We start from the raw sequence: 12500 nt of genomic DNA, 5'->3' as shown, positions 1-12500 counted from the left end.
AAGCATCGAAGATGGACATTGAAAATCTCTAATCTGGTTACAGATTACAGTCTTGATTTTAAATTTACGAAGAATTAGTAAAGAAGAATATGGGTTGGTTCAAAATGATTATCAACTTTGGTACCCAATATCTTATCTTGGGAAGAGTAGCCTACTTGGAGGATAAGTAAGGATTCCTATTTTTCAACAATAGTTGAAAACATTACTCATCGCTATTATAGCTGTATACAGGTGTATGTGAACGCGTTGTACATAAAAATATCAAACTGTTAGTTTTTGACGAGTAGACTAAGTTTCTAGTTAAAACCAACCTTACTATGATTTCTCTTGGAGATTTTCAGGATATCAGGTTATATCTCTTATCACTTTCAATGACATTACAATCTGTTTTCAAGCACCAGTATCTTACACGATAAATCTAAGATTACTATTCTATTTTATATCCAAACGATTAAAATTTTTACTCTGAAAAATAAAAACCTACTAAAAGATTAACTCCTCCTAATTAAATAGAATTGGTAATTGTAGTTATTTTCTCCGCAAAAGAAAGTCATTTATAAAACTGTACTATTGGTTTATCTTGATTTATTTGCTTTTTCAAAACTTGCCTATCTCAAACTTCTCTCTATTTAATCTCCAATACGGAAACAAGAGGAAGCATTAATCCTATGGAATCTAAATAGAACATGTTGGTCAGTTACCTAGAAGGTTTGATTAAATGCTAAACTAGAAAACAACATAGTAACAGTAATTGAAGCTTTTGTTTCTAGGACACCTATGACCCGCCCACGGTCCAGATACCGTGGTGGTCCACCAGACTAACTGTACACTAGTATCTCAAAGATTAAATAAAATCAATACGAATTTCTAGTTCATTCATTAATTTGTCATTTCACACAAATTCATTTACAGTTATTATAAAAAGGGTTTTCAAAGCTGAATTTCAACTCGGTAAATGCTACAGTGATAGATAATCGTCATTTTTTTTTCCTCGCCAGAATGTACCTGTTTCGTTACAAGTGGCAGAACAAGGGCCCCCTCCCACCAGGTATTCTCTCTCTCTCTCTCTCTCTCTCTCTCTCTCTCTCTCTCTCTCTCTCTCTCTCTCTCTCTCTCTCTCTCTCTCTCTCGATGGATTTGATTCATGTATTAGACATTAACCAAATAAAAGACAAATTCTCTCTCTCTCTCTCTCTCTCTCTCTCTCTCTCTCTCTCTCTCTCTCTCTCTCTCTCTCTCTCTCTCTCTCTCTCTCTTTTCAGGCCAGTGTGGATTTAACTTAGATATTAGGCATTAATCAAATGAAAAGCAAACACTCTGTAAACCGAATCTTTTCTGTATAATAATGATATAAAAGTTATGCCAACTTCCATGAAATTATAAGCATCAAATATTTTCTGGGAAATTTAACCATTTTTTGTCAGCTTACATTATACTATGATGTTTAACATTATTAATCTTATTATTGAAATTCTAGGTCATCCATAGTTCAGTGCAGAGGAGGCGTTAAAATCATTTATGGCGTAGGCCTAATCATAGTAGTAGCAGTTATCAGTACTTTTGCTGTTTTCTCATCAAGTGAGTAATAGCTTGACTCAAACATCTTACCAGGGCCAGAAATATCAATGTTTTTAAGAAGCATATTAACAATTTTTTTAAGTTTCATATGTTTTGTTGGCCACTTGTATATTATTTTAATTTATATCTTGCTTTAGTACCAATTTAATTTTGTTTTGTCTTCTTGATTTATTTTATGGGACTTCTCATTTTCTAGTAAAAACTAGATTTGACGTTTTTCAGCAGAATTAAAGCGAAGAAAACTAGATAAGATAATTATTAGCATAAGAAGCTTAACAATAACCCATAAGCGTACTATCACAGGAGGTATAGATATACGTCAAATAGATATAACCATGCTTGTGCAAATATGAAATGGAATTTGCTATAGATATTTCAACTTAATGGGTTTTTCAAACAATCCAAAACCTTCTAAAATTACCTTACTTTCTAGAAAATATATTTCATTTTTATTTCAAATGCATATGATTTAAACACGGGAATTTTATGAATTGGAGTTGTTGAAAAAATTGTGAATAATTAGATTAATAAAGAAGGAAAAAAGAAAGAAGGAAAACCAGAGATACAAATCGCAAACAGCTTTAAGAATTGTCCAGGTAAGATTGGAATCAGTCTTGTGTCAAATATGTCTTTCCTGACAAACATAGGAACAGGGTATTTTTTAGCTTTTTTTCAAAATTTCTTTAGCGATTGTTAAAAACTAGAAATTTCTAGGTATATATCCTAACTTTATACAACTTTATGAGGGCTTTCGAGGCACCCAATGAATTCTAGAGAAGATTTACCAACAAGATCTAAGACAATAATATTTGTTTCTCTCTTCTATGTAGATTCAGGATGGACCAACAACAAAGTTGCCCGAGGAACTGTTCAGGAGGTCAGCTTTCGTCGACCTTTGTCCAATATTCCGGTCCACCTCTACGCACCAAAAAGAGATCAAACTCTCACTAATAAGGTATTTATTGTTTTTGGGTATGCATGAAAAAATACATGAGTAATAATAATTAACTTATGAAATGGAAGACAGCAATAAAAAGGAGAATTATAGAAAGATGCATATTCTTCCAAGCTTAAGTAAAATATTCAACTCTTTTCATGAGTAGATTAAGAAAATGAACTTGTTAGAGCACCAGAAGAAACTAATAAGCTATTCCAAGGCCAATAATAGTAAGAAAAAAATATCTTTGAGCCCTTCATATATTCATTACATACTTCAAGTCTCTCGAATTTCATTCCAGACGTCTAAATCTGCGTCTAGAATTTCAAAGGAAATTCTTCCTAAGATAAGTAACATAAACCTAAAGAAGTCACAGGATATCGAAGTAAAAAATGATACGGACCTCTGCATCACTCCAGCTTGTCTGACAGCCGGTGAGTCATTCAGACTAATCTGAATATTATAACCTTTCGCAATGCTTACTAGCACATTAGCTTGTAAGTCTCCCCTAGTTTTGTGTGGAAGGGTTACTTTTCTGTTATGTTTTCTCATCTAAATATCTGTTGGGCTTATATATGAATAAATTATACATTTCTCCACGCCTCCTTGTGCTCTTGATTACTATATATGGGTCTATTATTTGGAAGTGCTTTGAATTTTATCATACCCATAACGTTGATTGCAAATACCACTGTATTCCTCATAATTACAGTAAATGCTTTATAATAGAATTCATTTCCTTACTTATATGCTTACTTATACTCCAACACTTTAATATCTATCCTGCTGATACACTTTACAATTTTGTAATCTCTGTAAACAAGTCTTTGATTACTGACCATTCATGCAATGACTTTCAAGTTTTTGTTATCTAGTCTGATTACAAAATGATAAGTATGTATTTTGAAGCTTACCATACGCATATTACCTAGAGCAGCCACGAGCCAGCGAAAAGAAATAATCTTACTCAGAAAAAAAAATCCTTAATGTATTTGTAAACTAAATTAATGGACATTTTAATAAAATGAAAATTATTTGGGCTTTGAAAATGTATATTATTATTATTATGTTATTATTATTATTATTATTATTATTATTATTATTATTATTATTATTATTATTATTATTATGTTGTTGTTGTTGTTGTTGTTGTCATTATTATTATTATTATTATTATTATTATTATTATTATTATTATTATTATTATTATCATAGTAGTAATAGTAGTATTAGTAGTAATGGTAGCAGGATTATTATTATTATTATTATTATTATTATCATTATTATTATTATTATTATTATTATTATTATTATTTCTTTTGTTGATGCTGTTGTTTGTCGATGTTATTGTTAATTACTACTTAAAATAAGACCTAAATTTAACTTTTCATTTTTCTCTTTCCATTTCTTTCTTACTAACTTTATTCATTGAGTTAATTTTTGCAGAGCTTTATTACCTTTTAGATAGTATCTTGCTGACAGTATACCTTCCACAGAAAATTGGTAAATGGCATTTGTAGTGTCCCATTAATTCCCGCTGTTTCCCTATTCCCTTGGTCCCTTCTGAATTTAACTATCAGCTTCTTTAACTCTGCCTCGCTTCAATGTTCACATTTTCTCCTATTTGAATTCAAAATAGTCTCAATAGGTGACCACTTTGAGAGTTAAAACATAAGAGGCAATTGTCTTTTGAAACACTTTCTTGATTATAATTCAATTCCTGGGAAGACAATGATACTCTTCCGAGAAGTATTTTTGGCAATTTGATCGTTGATTGGATATAGTGCATCTATGAAGTAATGCGTTAATTTATCGCTAGATTTGTTTCATATTTTCGCTTATCATGACGAAAAGATGGTGGAGCCAACAGGTGTGGAATGATTAAACGACCAGAGTTTTTCAAGTGAATTTTAATGAGCTTTCCATTGCTACATATTGCTTTCAGAAAAAAAATTAAATCTCTTATCAGTTTTGTGTTATTTTCTTATTCAATGCTATCAAAATACATTATTAATTTTATAGTACAGTTCTATCAAAAATTATTTTAGGTATATTTTGTCTTTCTTTCATTCCTCCAATTATTTTTTTATTTACAGCTAAACAGCTTTCAGAAGCGATGAATTATTCTGTTGACCCATGTGACGACTTTTATCAGTTTGCCTGTGGTGGATGGATGGATAATCACCCTTTCCCTGAAAATGGCAGGTATGTTGACGAGGCTGAAATCATACCAAAATAGTTAATGAGATTTCCACGGATCTACATAATTACTTACTCGGAGGATATACCCTCCCACTTCCTCTAACAAATTATTACACGAAATTTACCCATTTGTGATCCAGGTGTAACATCACCTGTGCTAACTTGGTACTCTAATATCGATTGACAGAGTTGGGGTATATGATGATGTCGTCCACTTGGTAAACCTGCGCATCATGGCAATCTTTGAGAGTGAAGCCAACCCAGGTGATCCTCTCCCCCTTCACATGACGCGTACAATGTACTCGACCTGTATGGATACCAGTAAGCACGGATTTTTATTTTCCTTTGGATATGTTTCTTTTGAATCCTGATGATACTGCCATTTTGTTCATCTACAGGAGTTGTGGTTTCCTATTGGAAACGTCCCTGACTGGCGATTGCCGGACCGGGGTTCGAGTCCCGCTCAAGCTCAATAGTTTCTTGTAGTGTTTGAAACCTCACCATCCTTGTGAGGTATGTGTGTTTGGGAAGCCTATAGGTCTCCCTGCTGAATCATCAGGAACCATAGCTTGGTCATCCCTGGTCCTAACTTGGGTAGAGAGGGGCCTTATGCGCTGATTATATGTATATATGGTTAGTCTCTATGGCATTGTCCTGCTAGGGCGTTGTCACTATCCCTTGCATCTGTCATTCAAAAGCGTCCTTTAAACCTTTAGACATGATGTTATCTTTCAAGAAGACAAAATGGTAAAAGCGACTGCTTTAGGGCATGGCGACTAAGTCGATATTCATTCATAGAAACAATGAATATGGCATAAATCTGAAATAAAGAAATTCAACGTTATAATTTGAAATTTGTAGCATCGCAGGAATAGCTTATCAAAACACAAAATAAAACTATTTAGAATTGAAGTAAAGGTATGATACTTATATCAAGTTTATGTTTAATATTCTTAATATTGTATTAAACATTTACAAATCAACATGTTCACAGGATATCGAATAAAAAATGATACGGACCTCTGCAACTCCATGTCTAAACCAGTATTAGACTTGCACAGAGACCACGAAATCTGAATTGACCTGGGACTTACTCAGATAAACTATAGTCGTCGCAAAGATACCGGTCAAAATAAGCCCCACTCCTGATGACGTCATAACCAATCATGTCTTCCACGTTAGCAGAGTTATCAATATAACCCCTTACAAATTTCAAACTATACTACCTAATAATCACTTTAAGGGGAAGTGCTGTGACTGCTGTTAACGCAGGAGACAACAGGATTGGCTATGATGTCATCAGCGGGTGGGGCTTATTTCGCTCGGAATCTTTGCGGCGATTATAATATCAAATCCCAGTTCTGTAGTTATAAAACGTCATCTGAATCTTTATTTACCTGTCATGCAGATTCAACAGAATCCCTGGGAGTGTCTTCGTTGATAGAGAGCTTGGATAAGCAGGGAGGCTGGCCTATGATTCTTGACTCATGGCACCCATCTCATTTCAACCTTCATACGGCTATTATCAATCTACGGGACATCAATGTCTATCCTCTTGTAGCTGTGGGAGTTGATAAGAATCTTCATAATACGACAGAAAATATTATATATGTAAGATTTTTTTTTACCTCAAGACCGAAGGTTTCTTTCTTAACTATATTTTTTTTTTTTTTTTTTGGTGTTTCATTTCTGTGTGAAGATCAATTTTATTTGATATTTTAAAGAATTGGAAAATTTAGTTTTCATTCTTCACGCTAAGTGAAATGTATGGTGACTCGTGAGTCTGAAATATATTGTAATTATTTACAGGATGTTTTCTGTTACTAATAAACCCCGTTTGCGTAGTTAAATGCAGGTACCGTGCCTCTTGGCGTAAGTCTGATGGCCAATCCCTCTCCAAACATTTTAAAGGCGTACAAAGCCTTCATGAACGCAGCAGCCAAATACCTAAGAGACGAACTTGAATACGCTGTAACAGATGAGGAAATTCTTCAGCAGGTGGAGGACGTGGTTCAGTTCGAGTCAGATTTCTCAAAGGTAAAAAATCTTATCCAAACTTTTTAAAAGATTCTTGAATTTGAACAGAACTTGTATAGCTACATCTTCGACTAGATTCTTGAATTTGAATACAACTTGTATAGTTAATCTTCAACAAGATCCTTGAATTTAAACACAACCTGTACAGTTAAACTTCAACAAGATTTTTTTAATTCGAACACAACTTGTATAGTTTATTTTCAACTTGATTCTTGAATTTAAACACAACTTGTATAGTTAATCTTCAATAAGATTCTTGAATTTAAACACAACTTGTATAGTTAATCTTCAACAACATTCTTGAATTTAAACATAACTTATACAGTTAAACTTCAGCAAGATTCTTGAATTTGAACCAACTTGTTTAGTTAATCTTCAACAAGATTCTTAAATTTCAACAGAACTTGTACAGTAGAAATAAAGCAAGACTTTAATTTGAACACAACTTGTATAGTTAATTTTCAACTAGATTCTTGAATTTGAACACAACTTGTAAAGTTAATTTTCAACAAGATTCTTGAATTTGAACACAACTTATACGGTTAATCATCAACAATATTCTTGAATTTAAACAACTTGTACAGTTAATCTTCAATAAGATTTGTGAGTTTAAAAAACTTTTACAGTTAATCTTCAACAAGATTCTTGAATTTGAACAGAACTTGTACATTAATCTTCAACGTGCATACCATTTGAGTTGGTGATCGAAGAAAAACTAGTAATTCGGAATCGATATAAATAAATGTCCAACTTATCCAACTCTTTTTTGTTAAAACAGATGGTGATCGAGGCAGCTGGACAGGCAACGGACCACGCCTGGTTAACAGATGTAAACGAAATTCAAGAGTACGCAGATACTGAAACCCCGGGAATGGTATTTATATATATATATATATATATATATATATATATATATATATATATATATATATATATATATATATATATATATTTATATATATACATATATATATATATACATATATATATATATATATATATATATATATATATATGTATATATATATATATATATATATATATATATATATATATATATATATATATATATATATATATATAGTTTTGATTTCTTTCTGATGCTAAACCACACTAGTACTGCTCAGTAAATATTTAACTCATTTCCAAACAGAAAAGAATTATTAATCATTTTTTCAATGCAAAATATATAGGATAATGCGTTCCTTTTTTTTCAGTTTAACTGGCTGTCTTTCTTCAAGCAAACATTTGCCAGATCCGAGGTGATTATTACATCTGAGGAACCAATTCTATCTTTCAATGGACCCTTCTGGTCGAATCTTAGTACCTTTATCAATGAGACGGAGCCACGTACACTTGGTAGGTTTTTCTTTCAGATGGCAGAATTATAATTTCTATTTACTATCTTATGAAATTGGAATTAGCTCTTGAAGAATATTTGACAAAGGATTTGTTTGCTTTCAGTTATTTACTTGCATATTTTGGAGCTTTTTATTGCGTCACAATATATATATTTTCATGCATCAATAGATCTATTTTGAAAATTCTGAACAACGAGTAGAAGGCTATAGAACACATGAGAATATTATATCATAATTCAATTTAGTATGCATTGCATTAGCCTGTCTGTGAGGCGACTTTCATAGGTCAAGAGACGTTAACTGGAAATTATATTTGATTTTCTAGCTGACTTTTAAAATCAGGTATGGAATGAATGCAAATACATTTGAAAATAAATGAGTTTTGTATATACTGTACATCTCCAGATCTATAGCAAATAGTAGACCTAAAGAATAATCAGAGAAATTCTCCATTTCACCTATAGTTTCGGTAAAGTAGAAAGGACAGAGAGAGAGAGAGAGAGAGAGAGAGAGAGAGAGAGAGAGAGAGAGAGAGAGAGAGAGAGAGAGAGCTACCTTGACAAGAGGAACACGGAGGACGCAATGATTTACTAATGAAACGTCAGGCATACTAAAAAAGATAATTTGACACAATTATTTTAATACTTTAAGAAACATACAGGAGAAACGGATTTAGTGATACGAATCCTATTGACAATTAGATAGCTATAGATTTTCCAAACTTATGATCTATGTTTTTGTAAACTGTAATAACTCTAGTTTCTCGTCACTCTACTAGACTAATACTAACATTTTCGTACGAAGCTTTTGTAATTCCAAAATGGCGTCATCTGAACTTGAATCTCATATAAAAAATAATAGAATAAAAGAAGCTGAGAGGGTAATTATAAAAGGGTAATATATGCAATAAAGAAATTGTACAAAAAGTCACATATATATATATATATATATATATATATATATATATATATATATATATATATATATATATATATATATATATATATATATATATATATATATATATATATATATGTATATATTCTACAAGATTCTGTGTTATTGACAAATATTTTCTAAAATCATAACTGGAGTTCTATTTACCCTTTGACATTTAACCTATAATCTATTTCTCCCGGAAGTAAAACATATCCGAAAAGACACTTAATAAGAAGGTTGGTAAGCTTCATCGATTCTTTTTTTTTTTTTTTTAGATTAGGTAGCCAGTTAACACATGCGCCATAGGCACTCGTGTAAAAATATTGTTCAGTTAAAAACTGCTTTATACCTTAACCTAAAATATGCTGTTCCTTTATTTATTTTATTTCATATCAGGTTAAGATTTATTCCCTTTCTGCCGGAGATAGGTGTGACGGTGCCGAGAGAAGGTTGTGAACTCAAAGGCAGGATGCAATCAACTGAGTTAATTTATTATGGAACACTCTCCTTTATATACAAAACCTCAAGGCAATAGGAAATTACATGTTCGAGAAAATGACAATGTTACATAGGCGACACGCAGACATGTTTATTCTGGTTCTTTTTAGTGCGAGGGAAGAGCGCAGATACAAGCATAATATATACAAAAGGAATTATGTACAATTGTGTGACACACTGTTGGTACATGGCTCCCCCCCTAAAAATGACATACTTTACATGTTAAATAGGGCGCCTTGATCTAGACAGGCGAACTGTAGGCAGAATATAAGCAGGTTTTAGACGATCAATGGAGACCCAGTCTTCTTTGCCACAAATGTTTAGTAGGAATGCTTTCGGACTGGGTCGGATCACAAGGAAAGGGCCCGTGTAAGGGGGCATTAGCGGTGGCTTGGTAGTGTCGTTGCGCAGGAAGACGTGCGTTGCAGAGTGCAAGTCTGTTGGTATGTGCTGCTTCGCTGGGGGCTTGTAAGTCTGGCGGCATGGAGTAAATTTTCCCACGACGTGACGTATGCACTGGAGATCATCAGAGGAGGTTGTAGAAGGAAAAAATCGGCAGGGACGACCAACGGGTCACCATACACCATTTCGGCTGCAGAGACGTCGAGGGCGTCTTTAGGAGTGGTCGTTAGTCCCAGGAGGACCCAGGGAAGCTGAGTAAACCAGTTGCAATCCTTGCAGGGGGACATCAAAGCTGCTTTGAGGGTGCGATGAAAACATTCAACCATTCCATTGGCAGAGGGGTTGTAGGCCGTTGTCTGATGTAGGGTGATGCCCAGGAGATTCGCTAATGATGTCTACAATTGAGAGGTGAAAGTGGTTCCCCTGTCAGAGGTAATATGCTCAGGGATACCAAATCTTGCAATCCATCCAGAGAGTAAGGCAGATGTACATGAGGCGGACGTTGTAGTTTCCATGGGAATGGCTTCAGGCCAACGGGTGGAGCGGTCGATGACGGTAAACAGGTAACGATGTCCTTGTGATGTGGTAAGGGGGCCTACAACGTCGACGTGAATGTGTGCGAAACGACGCTGATGTTGAGGAAAGGTGCCCACTCCTGAAGCCGTGTGTCGATGTACTTTGGAAGTTTGGCAAGAAGTACAGGCGCGGACCCAATCATTAGCATCCTTAGAAATGCCATGCTAAATGAACTTTGCCTTCAGCAGCTGTGCAGTAGAACGGCACAAGGGATGTGAAAGGCCGTGAATGAAATCAAACACCTGTCGGCGCATGGGAGCAGGAATCCAAGGTCACGGTCTGCCAGTACTGACGTCACAGAAGAGGGTGGTGTTGGAGTCTTCGAGGGGGAAGTCTTCCCAACGGAGGGACGTGCAGTATGTCCTACATGCTTGATATTCTGGATCCTGTCGTTGGGCTTCAGCCAGGGCATTGTAATCCAATCCCAGTTGAACGGCAGCCAACGTGTTTCTTGACAGGGCATCGGCAACGGGATTCATTTTCCCAGGGACGTATTGAAGGGTGCAATTATATTCAGCCACGGCGGAGAGATATCGGCGTTGCCGGGCGGACCAGGCATCAGACTGTCGAGTAAAGGCGTGCACCAGAGGCATGTGGTCTGCGCGAATGACGAAGGGCATACCTTCTAAGAAATGGCGAAAGTGACGGACAGCCAAGTGCACCGCCAGCAATTCTCGATTGAAGGTAGAATAACCCGATTCTGCCTTGGACAGTTTTCTGCTGAAGAAGGCCAATGGGCGGGGCGAGCCGTTGACCACCTGCCCAAGTACTGCACCAATAGCGACGTCGCTGGCATCAGTGGAGAGAAAAAGAGGGGCATGTGGGATAGGAAAAGTGAGAGCAGCAGCAGTTAATAGGGCCTTCTTTGCATTGCAGAAGGCTGCTTCTTGAAGGAGACCCCACTTCAGGTCCTTTGGCTTGCCCTTGAGGGAGGCATAGAGGGAAGCAAGAGTGGCGGCAATGGCTGGCAGAAAACAGTGATAATACTTGATCATGCCCAAGAATTCCTGCAGAGCTTTGACGGTCGAGGGCACGGGGAAGTTCTGAACGGCTGCTACCTTCTCAGGGAGGGGATGGACTCCTTCAGGAGTGATGCGGTGCCCTACGAACGACACTTCGTTGGCGCCAAAGGTACACTTGTCGTACCGGACTACAAGGCCGTTTTGTTGCAGGCGGTCGAGCATGATGCGCAGGTGACGGAGGTGTTCCTCTTTTGAGGAGGAGAACACAAGTATGTCGTCCACATAACATACACAGAAAGGGAGGTCCCCTAAGATGCCATCTATGAGACGTTGAAACGTGGCCCCAGCATTACTAAGGCCAAAACAGGAGTAATTGAAGGTGTATGTACCAAACAGAGTGGTGATGGCGGTCTCGGGGATGTCTTCTGGGTTCATAGGCACCTGATAATACCCCTTCAGGAGGTCGAGCATAGAGAAAACCTTCGCTTTGTGCAAGTAGGAGGTCACGTCGGCAATGTTTGGGAGGAGGTAGTGATCCGGTTCTGTTTGCATGTTCAGGCGCCTGTAATCCGGTTATGTTTGCATGTTCAGGCACCTGTAATCCCCGCACGGACGGAGGGAGCCATCTTTCTTCAGAACGATGTGTAAGGGTGACGACCATGGGCTGGAGGCCTTTTGGCAAAGGCCCATTTCCTCCATTTCGGCGAACGTCTGTTTGGCGTCTGCCAATCGTTCCGGTGCCAGACGTCTGAATTTTGCGAAGATTGGGGGTCCCGTCATCTTGATATGGTGATAAATACCGTGCTTGGCAGGAACCGTGGGCGTTTGTTGAAGTTCTGGACGGAAAACTTCCGGGTACGACGTGAGGAGGTGGGCGTAGGCATCCGTGGGTGCTCTGATGTGGAGAGCGAGGTTAGAGGGGGCGGAATGAAGAGGTGTTGACAAGTACGAGTCTGCGTTGACCAATCGTCGGTGGGCGACATCGACCAGAAGGTGGAAATGAGAGAG

The 12500-nt window shown here is 36.5% G+C and overlaps 1 protein-coding gene across 2 annotated transcripts in view; it reads left to right on the top strand.

The window, feature by feature from the left end:
- LOC137657950 (neprilysin-1-like) overlaps positions 1-12500 on the top strand; it is a 26095-nt gene that overhangs the window by 5958 nt on the left and 7637 nt on the right. Inside the window, exons 2-11 of one of the 2 annotated variants that reach the window (XM_068392668.1) lie at positions 999-1048; positions 1478-1578; positions 2409-2533; positions 2817-2949; positions 4612-4720; positions 4905-5038; positions 6126-6328; positions 6563-6754; positions 7533-7628; positions 7972-8113. In XM_068392668.1, the coding sequence (XP_068248769.1) occupies positions 999-1048; positions 1478-1578; positions 2409-2533; positions 2817-2949; positions 4612-4720; positions 4905-5038; positions 6126-6328; positions 6563-6754; positions 7533-7628; positions 7972-8113 (1285 nt within the window). The remainder of the gene's footprint in view (positions 1-998; positions 1049-1477; positions 1579-2408; positions 2534-2816; positions 2950-4611; positions 4721-4904; positions 5039-6125; positions 6329-6562; positions 6755-7532; positions 7629-7971; positions 8114-12500) is intronic. The other variant, XM_068392669.1, reaches the window with a different exon arrangement.

The sequence above is a fragment of the Palaemon carinicauda genome, chromosome 18 (genome assembly GCF_036898095.1).
Source record: "Palaemon carinicauda isolate YSFRI2023 chromosome 18, ASM3689809v2, whole genome shotgun sequence".
Lineage (NCBI taxonomy): Eukaryota > Metazoa > Arthropoda > Malacostraca > Decapoda > Palaemonidae > Palaemon > Palaemon carinicauda.
Note: the sequence above shows the minus strand (reverse complement) of the source record. Positions and strands in the feature narration are given on the sequence as shown.